The following is a 21,908-nucleotide window of genomic DNA, read 5'->3' on the forward strand; positions in this document are numbered from 1 at the left end:
CATTCTGTGTTCTTTTTTATTTTTTCAAAGCAATATTGGTCTTTTAAAAAATTATTATTATTACACTGATGTATAATAGAAATCTTGTTTGATTTCAGGTCTCTGTAAGGATTGGGCATGGAAGGGGGATAGATGTGTGTCATAAAAAATGTGGCTGAAGTTCAGAGAAATAGGTTTCATTTAATAGCTGAATACTAGATGACCTCACCATTCTTCTCACCCTCTGGCGGCTCGCCCCGTGAGCAATAGAGGAGCTGCCTGCATGAACTGAGGAGTAGCTGCTGGCCTCAATGTGATTTTGCAGTGATCTGTGTGCTCTATGGTTTCCTTCATAACCAACAAATCAATTCCCTCTATACGTATTACACACCCCAGTGGCAGAGGTCATTTATTATCCTTTTGATGGTCATACTCTTTGTACATAACCAAGAAAGATTACAGAGGAAGAAAAGAACAGTTGAAATGTGGATGAAGATATTGCACAATGGCACTGCATTTTATAATGCGCCTTGCATGTATACAATAAAAAAAAAAAAAGGTGCTTTCTTTGAAGACAATTTTGAAACGCAGATGCAGAATTTTCTTTTGAATAAAATATATTTAAAAAACAATATGTAGAGAGCTATGAATGAAATCCTATATCAGTACACATTTAGGTTTCAGATGCAAATTCAAAATGATTAACAGAAAAGGACTGTCACTGTCACATTTTCTTGTCATAGGAGAATTGTTTATAAGGCTATACTTGACTAACTTTGTTCAATTAATGAGCTTTTCAATATATCCTTTTATTTGGTATCATCAAGTATGAACTGATTCTTTTATTAATTTCTAATTTAGAAATATATAACTTTTAAACTCTAAATGATTAATTTCAGGTTTTTCCTAATTCTTTGAATCCCGATGCTATAGTTACCATTTTAAAACAAATACAAATAAATATTAAATTGTGTCAACTATGTACAAGATAATTGAATATTTTGAATTAGATGTAAATGGTACACAGTGAAATATTAGTGTTATTTTTCCAAGATCAAATGTCCCATAAACAAATATGTGTATTTGAATGTGGGTGGGAAACATTTTATCAGTGAAGTTAATGATAAAAGCATGACTTTATAGTGGGTTCTGTGCTTAAACATTTAAACCGCTAGTCATTCATGTCAATGGATACGAAAAGAACAGGAAATATCCAAAGGTCAAAGAAGCTACTGTCTTTTCTGTTTTGCATCATTTAAGATTTTCCAGTTTTTTGCAAACAACACAATGCTAAATCTGTATTTGATTTTCTCTTCTCTTTGAAGAGGCAAAACAGTGACAGAATAATTAACTGAAGAAGAGATCATGCACAGAATATTTTGCCTTAGCAGTGTAGAAAGTTCTGGGTTTCATTTCACATGATAGTAAATGTAGTTAGGTATTCTGGAATCCTTCTACAGGAGAGTCAGTCCCGTGACTATATTGCCATTGATAAACCATAGCCTCTTGGGAGCCTGTTTCCTGTTTAACGGTTCCTCGTTTGTGCAATTGAAAAGTATGCTCAGTACAAAGACTGCACATAGCTTTTAGTTAGATGGTGCTCTGCACCTTCATGGCAAAATACACACAAGAATAACAAAAAGAAACCATCAGTATCAAGTTGGGTGCCTCATTAGTCTTGTGCAGGCCAAAAGGCTAAAGTCCTGAATTGAAATTCTGAGGAAATAGTGTTGTTGTTGTTTTTTTTTTCACTTTCAGTTGTTAGTTTTTTCTTTTTTTCACACGAAGATTCTTGTTTATATAATTTATCTTCTTTCTTATGGTACAATTTTCATCATATTTTATAGTCTTCATAGAGAGGTGAGCTTTTATATGTAAAATCTTTTGAATATGTCTATAAATTCCATTTTTGTTATATTCTCACACTGTCTCCACCTGCTATAGTTAGTCACTAAGTCACTGAACCACCTACTAAGGTACTAGCATCTCTCTTGGTAACACATTTATCATCAGGATTATTTTTGGTTGAAAAAAGTCCTGAATTATTCTAGAGTGTCTTTCTAGAACAGAATTAGACAAGTTAATCCAGGAATTTAGAGCCTAGTTATAAAGATCGAATGTTGGTTTAATAAAACTGACATTTTATTAAACTCGTGAAGGTATATACCAATGATATTTACCGTTTTAATTAATTGTTTTAATTAAACGACACGTGTATGTATATTCATGTTTATATCTCTTTATTATTTTTTTTTAATTTTTATTATGGTGACATTGGTTAACAAAATCCAGTAAGTTTCAGGTGTACAATTTAACAGTAAGGTATGTATATATTTTGCATTGTGTGTTCACTGCCCACAGATTTCTTTTTGTCACCACATACTTGACCCTTTTTACTCCGTCTATATCTCTTTAAAAAGAAAAGAAACTATATCATCATTTGGACAGTTCTCACACATTTCTTGGGCTCGATGGAAGGCCAGTCTATTTCAATGTAGCTCTGGTAAACATTGGAGGAGGAGAAAGAGGAAGAAGCAGCAGATCGTCTATTTATTATTTTGGAATAATTGCGCAGGCTGAGCACTGTTCAAAGGGTTTTACGTCTGTTAACTTAGTCATAATATTGAGCCTAAGATATAGCATTAATATCATCTTCCTTTTCCATATGAAGAAAGTTGAGCATAGAGAGGAATTATAGGCAAGCAGTCAGATTCCAGAGCTTGTACAATTAGTCACTAAGCTACAATAATTCTATTACATATTCCCGGAACACATTCTTGGGAATGGTGAAGAATGAATTCTGTCTCTATAGTTCTTTTCAGATAGCTTTTTCATTTTTACTCCTGAAAAAAAAAAGTGCAATTTTAAAGAATTCGAAAACATCTCTTGCTCTCAATACCAAGCATAGAGGCAACCGAGACTAAATCAAAATACCTTATATGTTTAGCTTTGACAGAAAATGTCAGTACTGTGTTTGGAAATAAAAAATTTCTTAAGCTTTAAATTCTCGTTCATACAGTTTTATGGTATATTAATAACTCATTTCAATTTTTAAAATAAAATAGTTAACCTTTAACAAGTTATATGCAAATAATTTTATCTTAATGTAGAGAGATCATTGTAGGTAAGATAAGCAGAACTATTTTTAGATTTTTCAATATTAAAAAAAATAGTTTTGTTGTTTATAATTCACTTCCATTTTTCTTTTCAAATTTTAATTGTTGAAAAATACACATAACATAAAATTTATCATCTTGACCATTTTTAAGTGTATAGTTAGTAATGTTTACCAATACCCACGATTTTTATATCTTGCTAATCTGAAACTCTATATTATTAATCAAAACTTCCTATTTTTCCTCCCCCTATCCTCTGGCAACCATCATTTTCCTTTCTGACTTGATGAATTTGATTACAGACACTTCAAAGGCAGAATCGTACAGAATTTTTCTTTTTGCTACTTAACATAATGCCCTCAAAATTCACTCATGTTGTAGCACGTATCAGAATCTTGCTCTCTTTTAAAGCTGAATAGTATTCCATTGGCTAGACAGTTGGGTTGCTTTCACCTTTTGTTTATTGCTAATAATGCTATGGTGAACATGGGTGTGCAAATATCTATTTGAGATTCTGCTTTGAATTCTTTTAGATATTTACTCAAAAGCATTATTGCTGGAGCATATAGCTATTCTATTTTTAACTTTTTTGAGGACCCAACATATTGTTTGCTATAGCAATTGCACCATTTAACATTTACACCAATAGTGCACAAGAGTTCCAATTGTTCCATGTCCTCCTCAACACTTGTTATGTTTTGGCTTTTTTTAAAAAAAAATTGTATAGTAGCCATCCTAACTGGTGTAAGGGAATACCCCATTGTGGTTTTAATTTGCATTTTCATATCCATAGTTCTTTATGTTCCCCTTTAGTCATCTATTATAGCAAAAATAAACATAAATAATTTGAGTCCTAAGTCTTCAAGAAATCATTTTATGCCATTTTAATTTCTTTACATTGTTATTATTATTTTCAAAATATTTTACTTTTGGTTGTGCTTTAAGTCCAGAATTCATCTATTATTTCTTTGTTGTAGCTGTTCTTCAGTTGCTGATAGTACTGGATCTGGAGGATTTCTCAAGCATCTCCACTTTGCGCTGGGGTCGGTGTTTTCGGAACTTCAATTAGCTCAATGGCAAAGTCAGGGCTTCTGGTATATTATCCTGCTGATGGCCTCTCTCTGGTTCTTGAGGCTGTACCTGCATTACCTTAGCCAGTGGCTTTTCCTCCAGGCCATTTCAGCTCCTGTTACAAAGTGAGTACTTTTCTCTGAAAGTCAAAGAGATGCATTTTCATCTTGATAGGCCAAATGAAAGTACAAAACTCCTCTCCCCTCCATTTACCATAAGACCTAAAATGCAGGTATGATTTGAAAAGACAAAAATGTTTTTATCTAAAAGCAGAAACGTCTATTACAGTTATATTTTCACGAGCCTATATATACAAATATATAACTGGTACATCAATATATATTTAAATTTTAGCAGATTCAAATATGTTCTAATATCTGGGCAAAATCCAACAAGGAGTTTAGCAACAATATTTTATTCTATTTTGATTTTATCAGAGTGACTTAGGCTAAAGGTATTTTAGAAGTAATGTAAGTATGATTTATCACCTATACTCAGAGAGGCAAAGATTGCTTCTTCTGCAAAATGATTGAATTCAAACAATTACCAAACTCAAGCCCAGGCAGCTTTCTGGGCCATTATCCTCTGGAAAAAGATGACACTTTAAAGGTTATCTCTCCATAAACATGATTCCATAGACACTATAGATAAACAAACAGATAGATATCGATACAAGTAAAATTCATTTTCTCAAATGTAGATGATACAGATAAAAATAAAGATGTGTGTATATTTTCAATTAAAAAGACTGTAAACAACTTTGAGACACTATAAAAAGGAGCATATGTATATATCACATATACACACACGTAGTTTTTGATTGTTTTTTGAAATTAAATCATAGGTAACTGAATGCTATAGAATATGTAACTTTATATATACTAAATAAACATATCTTCAAGGGAAAATTTTACATAGATATATATAATATTACTTCTCTTCATTCTTTTTTTCGCCTTCTCTTTCTTTTTTTTCCCCTTTCTTTTGTGTGAAGATTTCCAAAGCAGAAAGAACAAATGTTGTATGCTTGAGCTAGTTGCTTTTTGCTATCCACTATAGTATTTCTTTAATAGAAAAAAAAGCTCAATCTTTATTGGTTGTTAATAAAATAAAACTGCAAAAAATATATCTTGACAGCTCAGTTTATCCAATTTCTTAAGCAACAGAGACCTAAGGTATTATAGGATATTTTGCTGGCTATTGTCTATGTCTGCCAGCTTGAATCATTCATTAACTCCATGTCACATTGTAATTGTAAGACATGACAATAACTATAGCAACAATGAGCATTTCTTCTGCTTTTACTCTATTTTAGATCCTCTGATAAGAAATGTATACACATTATTTGATATTCACAACAGCATAAGAACAAAGCATAAAACTTCCTTAAAGCAAAGATTAGGAGTAGGTGAAATGAAGAAGTCTTTTTAGTAGACAGCGGATAAGGAGAATCCATGAGCAGAATTCACTACAAAACAGCTTTACAAAGGCTGCACTGTAGGGGAGGGAAAACTTAGAGTGCAAGAAAATTTACTGCGTGAAAAGAGGGTGCCAAAGCCTAGGTCTAGGCTGCTTGAATCACTGGGCTCAGCTTGCATTCAACCCTTAGGTCCTTAGGTTGTGCCAAGTTGCCCCTTTTAGAACAACTAAGAAATCTGACATTTTTTTCTAGTTAGCAGTATTGATATTGTTATATTTAGGAGTCTATTTAGAGGAATCACAAGTAAAATTAATCAGCTATGCTAAAACTCTGAGAAATTATTAGATTTATTTGCATTTCTGATTTCTGCTAGCTGTTGACCCATTAGTAAGTCTGCTGGCATATTTTACATTTCAAATACCAGTGAGTATGCGTGAACTGCAGGGAAGTCCTTAGTCTATAGAATACTCTGCTCAGTGGATAAAATTTATATCCTTCTATGTTTGCATACAAGAACAATGAACAATGCAAAATTTGCCTTTTCCTTGAAAATGAGCTGTTGAGGTGGTAGTAAGGAGTCAAAAAAAAAAAAAAAGATGAAGACTCCTAACACTATTTTGGAATACTGTTAAGTGTCAAATTTTCTATGTTAAAAATAATAAAGCGAAGCACATAATTCTTTAAATTGTTTTGTATGCCTGGAATTTTGTATAATTTCTCTTTGCACTAATATTTTCTTTGTGTTCTCACAGATTCCATTTTTCCCCTCTCACGGTTGAGCTTTGCTACCCACCTTCTTCACTTCACATGGGAGAAGAGTTACTTGTGGTTGTGCTGGGGCCTTTAATGCTGAACGCAATGGTACTTCCTTTGGTTCTGATCAGATGGGGCTGTCAGCTACTGTTTGCCTGCTGCCCTGATGTCTTGTCAAAGTTAATCATTACCATGGGACTATGGACAGTACTAGACCCATTGGCAGTGTTTATTGTGGATACTATCCTGGGGGTAAGTCAAGTAAAATAATCGAGATATCAGTCCTTGACAGAGAATTTAGCATTAGTGCACAAATCAATTGACATGGAAAGTTTAAAAAATCATGAACAATTCACTGTTCATTTTAAATTGAAGTTTTTAAGTTTTTCCTCATAATAAAAATTATGGCTATCTAATATAAATGATTTAAGTGTAATTTTAACTATTTTAAATTAAAAAAAAAAAAACCTTGCAAAATAAGCAGGAAATAATGTTGGAGTCAAATCCAAGCTAGTTGGCACATTTTCAAAATTACTATAAAGAAGCTTTATTTTGTAACTTTTTGTTGGTAACTATTTTTAATATTAAGGATTTTCATAGTAACACTTTACATAAAAGTAACCATACAGTAGTTCCTTTAATTGGTTATTTATTTGCTTTAGGATATAATACTTACTCTTCTGTATTAAATATACTGGAGAAGAAGAACAAGAGCTTTTTAAACATTTCTAAGAAATAAAAATTTAAAAATGACTCCATAGGCATTTATTTTGACTTTTGGACACTTATGAAATGAGAAAAACAGTGCGTTTTCACCCTAAAATAATAGTTCAAGGGTTTCATGAGTATGAATGATATTCTAGAGTATAAAATGACGTATAAACAATGGTAATAATGCTTCTAATATTTGAAGAGCACTGCATTTTTCAAGCACTTTCACACAATTTATATGATTATATATTTACGATAACACTGTAAGTTGATGGGACAAGTGTTCTTCTCACTTTACAACTAAGAGAACTTAAACATACATACTTTCATGACTTGTCCCAGGCTACATAGTCAGCATCCACTGCAACTAGACTAGAATCCATATTGTAAATTCCGAGGCTGATTATTTTTCTCCATCATACTAAAATCTCAAAGTTTGAATCAATATATTGTCTTGTGAAATCAAATATATTGTATTTCTGATGACAATTATTTGTTTATATCAAAATATTTAATTTACTAATGAATGTCTGGGCTATAATTTGAGGCAAAATTGATGTTAATATTAATGTGAATGTATTGCCACATTCAAATCTCTTGTTGCTTTGAATCTGGAAGGCCTAGAATTTCCTGGTGAGTATTACTGGAATACACTGGTTCTCAAACATTGATCTGCATTAAAATCTATCGCAGGTCTTGTTAAAACACATATTGCTGGGTGCCGCCCTTAGAGATTCTCCTTAGGTAGGTCTGCAGGAAGGCTCAAGAATTTGCATTTCCCAGATGACAATGATGTTGTTAGTCTAGGACCACAGTTTTCAGAACCACTAACATTATAGCTACGTAGGATAGATCTAGAGAGCGTGCTCATGTTGGGAGGACCTAGGAATGCTAGTATAGCTTAGAAGGGCCAAAGCTCTAGCAAGGCAAAGCTCAATGGGGAAGCTCTCAGGTCCTGCCTATTAACTACCATCCACAACCCAACATTTGGTTACTTTATCTAGTTTCATTGAAGCTGGCAAAAGCTTTCGATCAGATTACCAAACCAAAATTAAAGGTATTATCAAATAATGGAGTAATTCAAGCCAAAAAACACTTTAGTTTGGAGTCATCAAATTTTCAAACAATTTCAATAAGCAAAGGGAAAGGAAATCTAAATTTCAACTAAATTTTTTTACTGTAGATCTGGCTATGAAATATAGGTCCAAGCAAGAGAGCAGTTGGATACCATAAATAAATCAATATGATCAAATGCTCATTTATAAAGTTATCTTAATTTGTGGATGAATATTTCATAACTGGTATACTTCTTTTAAGAAGAAAAAAGTTCTACAATTGGTATATATGTGTGTAGATTATATTTGTTGTGTCAAACACATCATAACGATGAGTCGTTTAGATGAATCTGCTTGTTAAGTGTATTTCAAATGGATGCTACCATTAATAATGTGCTTTTAAAACTAAAGACCAAACTGCTTCTAAACTGCATTTATAAAGATCTTGTCCTGGATGCTGTGGTAAGCAGGTAAGCAGCTGGAATCAGCAAAGCCTGTTGCTGTTTTTATTTCTATTTTTCAGGCCACAATATTTTAGAGCAGTGCATCTTCAACTTTAATGTGCTTTCAAGTCATCTGAGGATGTATTAAAATGCAAATTCTGATTTAGCAGGTGGGGCCTGAGATTTTATATTTAACGGACTGGCTTTTTTAGGCTTTGCAGGAGAATTCTGACTGTTTATTTCTTAATGGAATGACCTCTGCTAGAAATGTTTAGAAATCACAGACAAGTGCAATAGTTTACTCTGCAATCATTTAACATTATTAAAGTGAATTAAAAGCAATGCACATTGAGACTACCAGTCCCACTGCTAGGAATTGGAGGTACAGTCATGTGTCACAGAAAGCTTATCAGTATTTGGAAGACTGACCTGTTTTCATGTTCTAGCCTGTGAGCATACACTGAAACCTCAATACCATTAAACACTTGATGACAAGTCAGAAGAAGGAGGCTTGTCAGTCATGAATGGCTATGCTTTTTACCCCATCTCTGTTTTTTTCACTCTGCAGATTAGCTTTATTCTGTTTCTGAGTGAACTGAGCTAAAACCAACTGAATTTTGTCCACATTCCTACTTCTCTCAGACTCTAGGTTAGCAAGGAAACTCTGCCATCAAGATTTGTTGAGCCGGAGATGTAGAAAGGAATGTTGTCTGCATTCTGGTAGGATCATATCTCATGCCATCTCCCAATTTTAACTAGAGGCCTAATGTGCATATTGAACAGGCGTGGGCACTTACTTGATTCTATTGCAACGTCACGTGGAAAGCCATTTGGAGAGGATGAGGAGCTGTCCCTTATGATCTTCTGAGATCTCCTCATAAGAAATCACTGGAAAGATTTTCCCTAGAGAAATTAATAGCTGAATTGTCCACTCTATCAAAGGCAGCTGAAAAAATGAGCAGTCCTAATATACTGTGGGGCCTCTGGTGTGATTTATCGGAAAGTAGCCTCCAGCATGGCCATTCAGAAGTCTGTAACCAGTTCAGAGGTCTGTAACCTGATGGAAGCTGACTTGGATCTTAATAGTTGACTGTAGCACCCATACCTTTCTCTACTTGCTGAAGGCTCATTCCCAGTCTGCACAATTATTAATTCTCCAGTTAGAATCCATCTTGTCTCACTGTAAATGACATCTATTTTTGCTGTCTTTAAAAAACTCTAAAGCTAAATATAATCCACAGATGAGTAGCACTAGAGTCCACACTTGGGCACTCTCATTAATTGAATCAAAATATATATTTTAATATGCTCTCTGGTAATTTAACATCACACCGAATTTTGAGAAGTACTACTCTAAAGCAGTGGTTCAGAAAGGGAGATCCCTGGAGCAACAGCAGTAGTGTCACCTGGAACTTTACAGAAATGCAAAATCTCAGGCCCTGACTCAAATTTACTGGGTCAAAACTCTGAAAAGTGGCCCATCCTCTGGGAAGGAGTTGTGTGTTTTAACAAGCTGGGGATCACCTGTGTTTGATTCGGATCAGCCAGCCAAAAGAGGTACTACCTAATTTTACTGATAGTTCTTGTTCTAAATTAATTTTTCTCATGGCAATCTAGAAGGAGATGAGGCAGGTGGAATGATTTAAGCCTGAAGCATTGAGTGGCTAATAACACTTGATATTGCTAATAACACTTTGCCAGCGTCTTGGTTTGCTGGCTCAGAGGTTAGCGATGCATTTCCTGACCCCCATTGAATGATAGCATCCTCAACATTTCCACTGAGTTCATAATTTCTTTCTCTGCCTGAGCCCAAATCTAGATAAAAAGTAGAGGAAAAATTTTCTATTGGATGTTTTAACTGAGCATATGTATTTATACATTATGTACTCTCTGCACAAGATTTTAAAGGATACAGAATAAATATGGCATTGTTTCTGCCCTAAATATAAATAATGAGATAAGAATAATACGCAAGAATAAAGATCAAACAAAGGTAGAATGCAATCATTTTCAGGCAACCAGTTCTTAAGACTCCATTAGAAGTGATTGTGGAGTGATAGAAAAAGCACAGAGTTAGAGTCAGGGGAACTGGTTCTGGTCCCAGCTCTATCATTTGTCAGCTATATGATTAATGTTGGGTAAATCAGTTAACTTCTCCAGCTTCAATTTCCTCATATGCGTCATAAAAAAGTAATAATACCTACAAATATTAATACCTACCTTATTCATTTCACTATACTGTTGGAAGAATCAAATGAGACACCAAATGGGTTTAACTTTTGAAAAAATCTAAGGCACCTTATGCATAAAATGAAAGAACAAGAATAAGGATTATAACAGTGTGATGATATCTATGCTTTGTGAATGATGCAAGATGTGACAGCTATTGCCCCACGGTCAAGGCAGGAACTTAGAATCTAGTGAGAAAACCAAAATAGACACACAAAAAGAGGTAGAATGAGCAGTGTGTGATGAATATCATTTGGGAGGCACTTGGCTCGTTCTCTTATATCTTTCAGGTCTTTGCTCAAATGATACTTTTTTAAAGACATATTTTATGATTGAAATAGTTAATAACACTCCCATCTCTCCTACCTTTTTTATCTTCTTTATGTTTTCTTCATAATATCCTCTATCGTATCCTGTATATTATTTAATCTTACTTATATGCTTGTCCCCTTGACCCCCAACACACACACTTAAATGTAAGCTCCAAAAAAGTAGAGCTTTTGTGTAATTTTATTTGCTCTTTTATCTTCAGAGCTTAGTGACATACAGTAGGCACTTAATACAATACATGTGGGTCAAATAAATGATTAGCATCTATTGATTAGATTATGTTATTGACATCAAATATCTACGTATTTTTTTTTTTAAGTTTCATTTGTTAAGCCCATGTCTTTTCATTTACCTTCAAAAAACAGCAGAAAGGTAAGATCTGAAATAGGAGAAATGCATGACAATCCTTGCAGATCCGCTGCCTAAAGTTCTAGCAACAGTCTCACATTTTGCCAGGCAGACCAATTAACAAGTATAGAATCTAAAAAAAAAGTTTTTGTGAGGCAAAAGCAGTAGTTGAGAATAGGGACATCTAAATTCTAGTCACTGCCCAATCACTAAAGGATATTTTGGTATAGGGAAAATACAGATTAACTTCTCTCGGCTTCTGCTTTTATCCATATATATGTGATTTGTGTTAGCTAGTTTTGAACATGCCCTTTTAAAGCTATATTTATATAATTGTCAGTTTAAAAACTAAAGAAATTCTGTCTCCTGTCTTACATTGTAGAAAAAATACCTTATTTTACATTTATATTGCATATTACTTCTACTTGATATCATAAAAGTCATAATTAAAAAACATTCATGCTTTATAAAACTCAAAGGTCAAAGACATCATATGACAATGCTTTAGGTTTGTAGCATTTTATATTTGTTTGTAAAGACCTCATTGCCTTGTATTTATTTCTAACCCATCATAGAATATGTTTTTTCTTATCTAAAATAAGGACTTATTGTTAAATTGACCTAATGTAAACTTTGGTTTTCAAGCTTATATTAAATAGCCTGTTAACTTTTTTTTATGCTCTTAAAATAAGCCATCTATTTTATGCACAGCACAAATTAAATTCCTTTCAAATCTACTACAGAAAGTAAGGAATCTTTCCACCACCATATTTAATTTCTTCATATCTTGTGCTCATTAAATTCAAAAGTTAATAGTACATAAATAAAACATGGTTTTTACTTTATGAATTGTACATATTTAAAAGCTTATAAGGAAAATGAGAAAAATTTGGTAAACTGAGCAAATCCAGTCTTTTTCTTTTTCTTTGTGCAGCTGAAGGTCTAATGATATTTAGTACCTTGATAATTTAATTTAAAAACAAATTATAGTATCATAAGGTTTTTGTGTATGTAAATTAATCTAATTTGATGATCAGTGTTTATATGTATATTTTTAAATTTATGTTTTCTTTTGGCAGCGGCTTACACATAATGGGGAGACTCCTGTAGCTGATGCAGCAAAGCTATTCTGGGTATTTGAAAGAATCATGCAATCAGGAATTCTTGGTATAATGCTCACGGTGTTAATTTACATCCTCCTGTTCATCATTTCTTCTTTGATTTTATATTTGTATTGTCTCAGGTAAGGTGCTTCAATCTTTTTGTTTTTCAGAGTGTTCATTTTCTGTCTTGCTTTATATGATTAGGCTATGAGAACACCTTTAAATTAGAGAAGTCAGAACCATGTCTTCATGGTTAAGGTAGAAATCTCCTTGGTTGCGTGTAGCAACTGTCACGAAGGCTAGCCAAGAAATTATTTGATTTCTGTGGAAATAGTTTTTCCATAATAGATACAGCTAATTTTGCAGTAAATTTGTTTGCTCTATACTTGTGTCTTCAAACTAGAGACCAACAAAAAACAAAGAGTAATCCCTTGATATTCACTGATATTCTGGAAAATTTTTTGAGGTTTGTTTAAAATTTTATTTTCCTCCTTCTTCTAACCTTTCTTCCCACCGTTTCGCCTCTGCCCAAATTTCCAATAGAAGAATCAGTCTTCATTTTGATCCTGAATATCAGAGAGTTTGGCTTGCCAAGTTGTTAAGTTAGCAAGCAAATTGTAAAGAAAGACCAAAAAAGCAACAAATACAAGGCAGTATAAAAAATGCTAGGAAAGCTTTTCACTCTGCTGATGTTTTCTTTTGCTAAGCAGAAGCTTTTTAGGTTTTGTTGTCTGTACTTTTTAAACACTAATTTGAAAAGATATATGCACCTCTATGTTCATTGCAGCATTCTTTAAAATAATCAAGATATGGAAGCAATCTAAGTGCCCATCAATATACAATTGGTTAAAGAAGATGTACTAAATGTATACAATGAAATATTACTCAGCTATAAAGAAGAATGAAATCTTACCATTTGCAACAACATGGATGGATCTAGAGGATATTATGCTATGTAACATAAGACAGAGAAAGACACCATATGATTTCATTCATACGTGAAATCTAAAAAGCAAAATAAATGAACAAACAAAACAGAAACAGACTCAAAGATTAGAGAACTGATGTTTGCCAGGTAGAAGGGGCGTTGAGGGGCTAGGTGAAAAAGGTGAAGGGATTAAGAAGTACAAATTGGTAGTAACAAAATAGTCACAGGGATATAAAATATAGCATAGGGAATATAGTCGATAATACTGTAATAACTATGTATGATGCTAGGTGGCACTAGACTCATCAGGGCATTGCTTCATAAGTTATATAAATGTCTAACCACTATGCCGTACACCTAAAACTAATATAAAATAGTATTAAATGTCAACTGTTACTGAAAAATAAGCTTAAAAAACCATTTTGATATCCATGAAATCAGTGCCAAAACCAATGTCATGAAGCTTTCCTTCTATGATTTCCTATAGAAGTTTTGGAGTTTCAGGTCTTATATTTAAATCTGTAATTCATTTTGAGTTTATTTTTGTGTATAGTGTAAGATAGGCATCCAATTTCATTCTTTTGCATGTGTATATCCACTTTACCCAAACACCATTTGTTGAAGAGACTTTTTTTTCCCATTGTGTATTCTTGGCATCCTTGTTGGAGATAGTTGACTGTATAAGGATAAAATTATTTCTGGGGTCTCTATAGTCTGTTCTGTCTATCTGTCTGTATTTACGCCATAACATACTGTTTTAATTACTGTAACTTTATAATATAATTCAGCAATTACACTTCTGGGGATTTATCCAAAAGAATTTAAAATCAGGATCTCAAATAGATATTAGCACTCCCATGTTCATTGTAGCCCTATTCATAATAGCTAAGAAGTATAAATAACCTTTATCCATTTAACAGATGAATGGATGAAGAAAACATTATATATATTCATATATATATATTCATATATATATATATATGAATTTGATTCAGTCTTAAAAAAGAAGGAAATTCTGCAATACGTGACAATGTGGATGAACATTGAGGACATTATGCTAAGTGAAATAAACCAGTCACAGAAGGACATATACTGCATGATTCCACTTATATGAAGTATCTAAAATAGACAAAGTCATAGAAGCAGGAGTAGAATGTTTGTTATCAAGGGCTAAGGGAGGAGGAAATAGGGAGTTGCTGTCTAAAAAATAAAAAGTTTCAGTTATACGAGATTATACTCTAGAGATCTGCTGTACAATACTACACCTATAATTAACAATACTGTATTATACACTTAAAATGGTTAAGAGGGTAGATTTTATGTTAAATGTTCTTACCTTAATTTTAAAAAAAGTACTCTGAAGAAGCCAACACAGGAGTCTCTGAAAGCGCAGAGAAAAGGAACCAACACAGGTCTGAAGCAGAATAGGGGCAGCAGCCAAACACTTCATTTGATATATAACGTGAGTAATTTTTGACGGTTTAATATAATTTAACTAGAAGGAAAACAGAGGTATTCATGTTTGTAGGCATAACGGACATGTTTAAAACCATATCATCATGAAAGTGTTTGATACATTTGGCTAATCAAAAGTATTTTGATATATCTGGAGTAGAAGACATAAGGTGATTGCAGTTGGCTGACATGAGATTAGAAATGTAGTCAAGGACCACATGATAAGTCTTGAATGTCATGTTGTGGAGCTTGTTCTAATGGCAAAGTGAAAACACTGAAAGATTTTAAAACTTTAACTTTAGGAAGATCATGCTGCTTTCTAGTAGAAGCGAAGGAGAGTTTAATTGTGGCCAGGTTGGAAGAGAAAAATCTAGTTATAAAGACATTTTAGTAGGCTAGGCAAAGAGTATCAAGAGCCTTAACAAAGATAGTGATGCAGGGAATGGAAAGTTATGGGATATTTAAGAAATAAGAGATACAATGTAATTTTTGAAAGTTCAAGGTGATGAAAAGGATGACATTTAGTAAACTTAAGTTTTGGAATTGGGCAGATAGGTGGATGACTGCAGCATTCTTAGGGACAAAGATTACATAAAGAGTAAACGTTTAAAGAAGATAATTAAATTTTTATTCATATTGACCTTGAGATATCTTTGATATTGCCAAGGGAAAATACATAAGAAGTTGAATAGATAGTGCAGAATTCAGAGAAAACAATATGAACTATGGATTTGTGTGTGTAAAACCAGTTTAATTTATTTGTCTGATAGAGTTTACATTACAGTGGGCTAACTGAGGAAAGGATAAAGGCATAGAATCAGGACTTGGATAAGTTCTTTTATAAGGCTACACTGTAAATAGAAAGTAGTTAGAAAAAGATATTTAATAAAGTAGTTTTTAATATGCTTGTGGTTTGAATATATATGCACATCTCTCTATGTCTATATACATGTATGCATATATGAAAATTCTAAAAGAAAGAAAAATTTTGAAAATGCCTAAGCAAGAGAAGATGATTGATTGAGCAAGGTCTCTGAAGACACGAGGCAGAGGACATGTGGAGATGAAACTTGGATTTAGGAAAGACATCTTTTTTCTTGATGTGATAGGGAAAGAAATAAGGGTGAAAGCAAATGCATGGAGGTTCCTGGCAAGGTGCCATGGTGATGAAGGAGTTCTCATATAATAGCCATTATCACTTTCTATGAAATGGGAGATGAACTCACTCCTTAATTCTTCCTTCAGTAGACTGAAGGGGACTTTACATTACTAACATAGCTGTACTAAAATTGTCTAATTCTCCAGGGGATGTTTGTTGCTTAGGCACAGACTTGCTTTACATTTTGACATGTCATGAGCACTGCATGTCATCTTTCAGAGCACTCACTTTCCTAGTAGAGAAGAAAGGCTTTTGTGATCATTCAGTTTTCATCTGACTACTAACTTGTTATATAACCGTAGGCAGAGATATTCATTTGCTAGATTTTTAGGTATTTTCTTGTGTAACATGATAAAGATAACACATATATTTAGATCTTATAAAAGGCTCTACATTTATCATTACTATTTTAAATGACTAGGGTTTCCTAGAGAAGTTAAAGAAATAAAGTAATACATCATGTAATTTAGACTTTTGGAGGATAGAAAAATTATTGGATAGTATTGTGTATTATTTATTCCCACATGAATATATATCTTTTCACTTAAAATAAGATGAATGTTTATAACTATGCTTTTCTTTGTCCAAAGTCTACATTTTTATTGTCAGGACAACATATAAAGTGTGAAAAAGTAAGCACAGAATTTATACACTAAAAAACTAGGATTTAATCTTTTACTACCTAAAATAAAGTTTTTCTTTTTTTATTAATAAAGCAGAAATAGTCCCCTATGGGGAAGTGTGAATAGAAAGAGTAGGAAGCTTTAAAATGGATAGAGATCTGATTGAGGAAAAAGCAAAAATAGATAGAATGTCTAGTCATCATAGAGAATGAACCTGAGAAAATCTAGGAGAAATAAATAAGTTTTGTTTACTCAACCTAGCCTCTCATTCTTCTCCATGCTTAACTCATCCTATTCAGAACTAGGCACCCTCAGTAACCCCACACACGTTTTACTTGTATTTTAGAAGCCAATGATCTTATGATTCCTTTGGATAATGATAGTTATAATAATCACTCACAGAGAAAATACCTGCATTTTCCATATGAAGAAATAAAATCACTCCAAATCTCTCTTTACTGATGTTTGCAAAATATCTTTCTCTGAAATAGTGGAGAGCTGGGCAGCTCAGTTCTTCCATGAAGCACACGTTGTCCTCACTGGATGCATCTTGTCAAGTAAGGTTTTGCTTCTGGCATAAAAGTAGGCAAAGAAACAGAGACTTAAGAATTCATCTTAGTGATAAAAGCCAATGTGGATTTGTGCATGTTGACTGATTTAGGTTAGCATTTTTAATCCACATGATAAAGCAACAATCCTACCTCTTTCTGGGCTCTGTTGATCAGTTGCTGTGAAAACATGTGATAATATGGCTAGCATTAAAGGAGTACAAAGGAGAGGAAGTCTGTTGTGCAGGCTGTTAATATACAATTTTGTCTAGCTCTGGGCACTGGAAACTCCACATTATGGGGACTGGCTGTGCAAGCTCCAGATTGGACACTATTGAGTTTGGCTGATTTGATCTCATTCCTCTAAGAGCCTGAGTAATTTCTTGCTGAAAGGTTTCTACTAGAGAAAATCTAACTCCTGTAGCTGTAGTAGGTGAGCTGGGTGTAATTATTTGGACTGGATTTTATAGGTTTTAAAAATGAAATTTTAAAATGATTTTTCCTTATCATAAGAAGAATAGGTATTATTTAGAAACAATCAAAACTATAGAAAAGAATCAAAAGTTAAATTAAAAAATACCAATAAATGAAACATTGTTAATCTTTTGGTAAATTTATTTTAACAAAGTTGAAATTATACTGTAAGTATAACTTCATCTGTCAATTTTAAACAATATTATATAATGTTTTCATATTCTTTACTTATTTCATGAATATTTAATGCTCATGTAATATTTTATACTACAGAAACAGTATAAAATATTTAAATATTTCTTTAGTCTTGGAAATAGATTTTCATTTTTGTTAATCTTATAAATAATTCTGATGAACAACTTAACTCAAGGGCTTTTCATATTTTAAAGCATTCTTTGAATAATGTCTTAGACACCCAGAAATACTGGTTCAAAGTATGATATTTCTAAGACACTTAGTAACTGTTGCAAAATTGTTTTCTAGAGATGTTATATGGATTTATTCTTTCGTAGCAATGAATGAGGGAACTTACCAAACCATGTTCACATCATGTGTTAAGCTTTTATAATCTAATATAAGAAATGAATTCTCATTCTTTTCTAAGTGTGTATTTCTTTGTTTACTACTAACTAAACATTCTTAATGTGCTTGTCATTCCATTTGTATTTCCTCTTCGTGAATTGCATTTTAAATGTCCTTTTGCCTTTCTATAGAGTACTCAAATGTTTTTCTTATTGAATTATATAATATATAAATACATATTAATCTGTTATATTTTTAAAAGATATTTTCTCCATGTGATAATTACATTTTAAATGTAATTTTTATTATTTTTATTTTTCAATTCCAGTTGATATTCATTATTTTTTATATTAGTTTCAGGTGAACTGCATAGTGATTAGATATTTATATAATTTAAAAGTGATTGCCCCAGTTAATCTAGTACCCACTTGGCACTATACTTAGTTATTACAATATTATTGATTATATTCTCTATGTTGTACTTTACATCCCTGCAACTATTTCGTAACTATCAATTTGTGCTTCTTAATACCTTCACCTTTTTCACCCAGCCCCCCAACCTCCCTTCAATCTGGCAACAATCAGTTTATTCTCTGTATCTATAAGTCTGACTTGATAAACTATCTCTTTAAAAATATGTTTTCTCATTCAGAAATTTTATAACTGTTTACTTCTATTTTTAGAAAGTTTGAATTTTTTTCATTGAACTTATATAAGCTATGTAGAAGTCATCTAATATGTCAAGGATAGTGTCAAGATCTAAATGAGGTAATCTTTAATCTTTTACTTGTCTGTTCTTTACATTGGTGTTATTTTTAAATATTAACTCTTTTCCATTTTGTCTTAGTTTTAATTTAAGTATTTTTAATTTTTCGACCTATGTTTTCAGTATGATAAACAGAGCTTCTTTTTTCTAGAGCTTCTTTGAAAACATTTACCTTTTTACCAGACTTGTATATATGGCCATCTATAGGCACTGGCATAAAGAAAATCTGTGAGGACCGTCTATACCTCTCATGGTATTTTATTCATGTTTGGCTTTGCAGCATTCTTCATAACCTTTTTGAGTAAAGCTTCTGTTGATGTTATATGGATCTTTTAACTCTAAATTCTTTATCTGAATAGTCCAAAAGATCTAGAGGCTGCTTACATATTTCTTTATAACATGTAGAAAATAAAAAATCACAGTTTAAATGTCTGATTTGTTTAAACTTTTCTGTTCCTGGAAGCTGTACACAAATCTAAAAGACTGGTACTAGAGTTAATTAGTTTTGGGGGTGCTGATGTCTTCTTAATCATTGACTTAATAGTTCCAAATAGCCTTATAAGTTTTAGCTGCTGTCATTTATTACTTAGGAAAATTAATTTAGATGAAAATAATTTAAAGGCAGATTTTGATGAGAATGTTATGAGCATATTCATTGTCCAGGGAATATGTATAAGATAATCAAAGATTTTCTACTTTATAAATCAATCTCCTTTGCAAGGATACTAAGGCAAAATATTATTTGTCATGTAGAGAAAAAATTATTAAAAAAGTCTCATTAATATATAGCTAAACAATTTTCATCCCCTTGGAAATTGTCACCTAGTTATGCGCACTCTAGGCTCGACAGGCAGTTATGGACTATACACATTATGATATACTCATATAGGTATATGAATATTTAAAAGTTTTGGATGTTACATTGTGTCAACTCCAGTAAAGTAAATGATTGTAACCGAAATAGCTTATTGCTGTGGGAACAGATAAATTCACTGATCTTTCACTTGCCAAAAGTCCGTTAGTATCCCCTCTCTGTTCCTCAGATCTTAAGCTCTCTCATGTGGGCTGTTGAGTTTATGCTATATACATCTTTCATATTTTCTTCAGCAAATAGAGAAATCTATTTTTACCTCAATTATCCTCATCTGTAGCTGCATGAAACTGAGTCAGAGATAAACTGAATATTCCTTGACATTATGTTCTCTCAAAAAAAGAAAATTAAAGCTGGCCAGTTAAGTCTAAATTGTTAATTGGTCACTTTGATGAATTAGCTTTTGATGAATTAGCTTTTGGTAAATTAGCCTGCTTGCAATACTTCTAGGATAAAAGAAACTAAAATAATCTACTGGAACTTTTATTTTTATCCCAAACTTGTTGGCATGTGAGTTTTAACCAATGACAAGCAGGTGTCAAGAATGTATGTGTAACTGGATGACATAGTCTTATTGGAAGAGTCCAAATCCCTGACTTGAGCTTGTTTTAGGCCACAATGAGATGAGAAATTGCCTTTTCTACTTCCATGTGAGTACTTGCATCTGACGGCATAGTTAATGCACATGAGCCAGTATTGATCCCCACCTCTCTGTCAGCATTATGTATAATCTATAAAACTCTTCCTGAAGAATTTCATCATGCTTATCACTAAAACAATTGTACAAATAATCAAACAAAAAGCACACCTATTGTGGCTTGCTGCCACAAGCCAATGAAGATTATATGTGCATAAAATGATGTCAAACTTTTGAACCATGTATTTTAAATGTTACTTAAATAGTCAAGTCAGAATTAAAAAGAAATACAGTAGCAAAATAACATGAAAGTGCACTGGGGACAAAGGACAAGGTTGTTGACTCTAAGATTCACCATTCTCTTCTCTAGAAAAATGGCTAGAACACAATAGATATACAATCAGTATTTGTTGAATTAAAAACATGAATAAATAAAATAATACATTTTCTTAATGATGCACCTTCTTTTTCAAATAAAATATGGCTCATAGACTCTATGTTCAAATAACACTAGTTCCCAAGTGTTTTTCATTTTGAGTTCTCAACTGGAAAATAATGAAAAAGTGTGAAAAGTTATATGCACAGCTCTTACATGTGTTAATTTGACTTATCAAAGTGATCAGAATAGATTTTTTGTTTAAATTCTTTGGCAACAGCCAATTTAAAAAAAAATTGCATTGCAATATGGAGGGAGTTTAAAAGAGTCAAAATGCTATACATAGCTGGGGAAATGCAAACTATTTAGGCACTGGGGAGGTGATAAACACATTATAGATGCAGAGCACTCTCTAACTCCATTCTTGCCAGTTCTCTTCTCTGACTTGGTATTTCCAAATCTCAGTTCCACTATCCCCCAATCTCCATTGATGGCTCTACCCTCCTCAGGAAGTCTTTTCTCTATAATGATCTGGAAGTAGTCTAATACGAGGCATGCTTAGATGCTCAAAACAGCAGATGAGTTCCTAGTGACCTTGGTCACATTTGCAAAGGAGTTGTCATTCTGCAATGGCACAAATGATGGAAGGTGCTTCAGCCTTTAGTCTGGGTTAAGTGCTTGAACACCACCTTTGGCGCGGGCACTGGTCATAAGACTAGGACCTCTTATTAGCCCCGTGCTTTCCCAGTGATGAGACTTCACAGATGAGCTCGATTTTAGAAAAGATTACCACAGTTTTTCCGGTTCACCTTATCCTTTCTAGCTTGGATTTCCTTAATAAAATCAATCCATATACATAATCTGAGTCAGTACTCATATGGGAATATAAAACTGATTGTTGTGGCCATTAGAAAAAAACAGACTCTTAACCCTAATATATTATTGGCTCTCACAACCATTTCAGAATCTCCAAGTACAGGTTCAAAAAAAC

At 32.8% G+C, this 21,908-nt stretch overlaps 1 protein-coding gene across 1 annotated transcript in view; it reads left to right on the top strand.

Moving 5' to 3' along the window:
* Positions 1-21,908, top strand: part of LOC120607731 (uncharacterized) — a 223,827-nt gene that overhangs the window by 195,934 nt on the left and 5,985 nt on the right. Inside the window, exons 15-17 of the mRNA XM_039869492.1 lie at positions 4,073-4,291; positions 6,339-6,591; positions 12,535-12,698. Coding sequence (XP_039725426.1) covers positions 4,073-4,291; positions 6,339-6,591; positions 12,535-12,698 — 636 coding nt within the window. The remainder of the gene's footprint in view (positions 1-4,072; positions 4,292-6,338; positions 6,592-12,534; positions 12,699-21,908) is intronic.

This window comes from Pteropus medius, unplaced genomic scaffold (assembly GCF_902729225.1).
Source record: "Pteropus medius unplaced genomic scaffold, Ma_sr-lr_union100, whole genome shotgun sequence".
NCBI lineage: Eukaryota > Metazoa > Chordata > Mammalia > Chiroptera > Pteropodidae > Pteropus > Pteropus medius.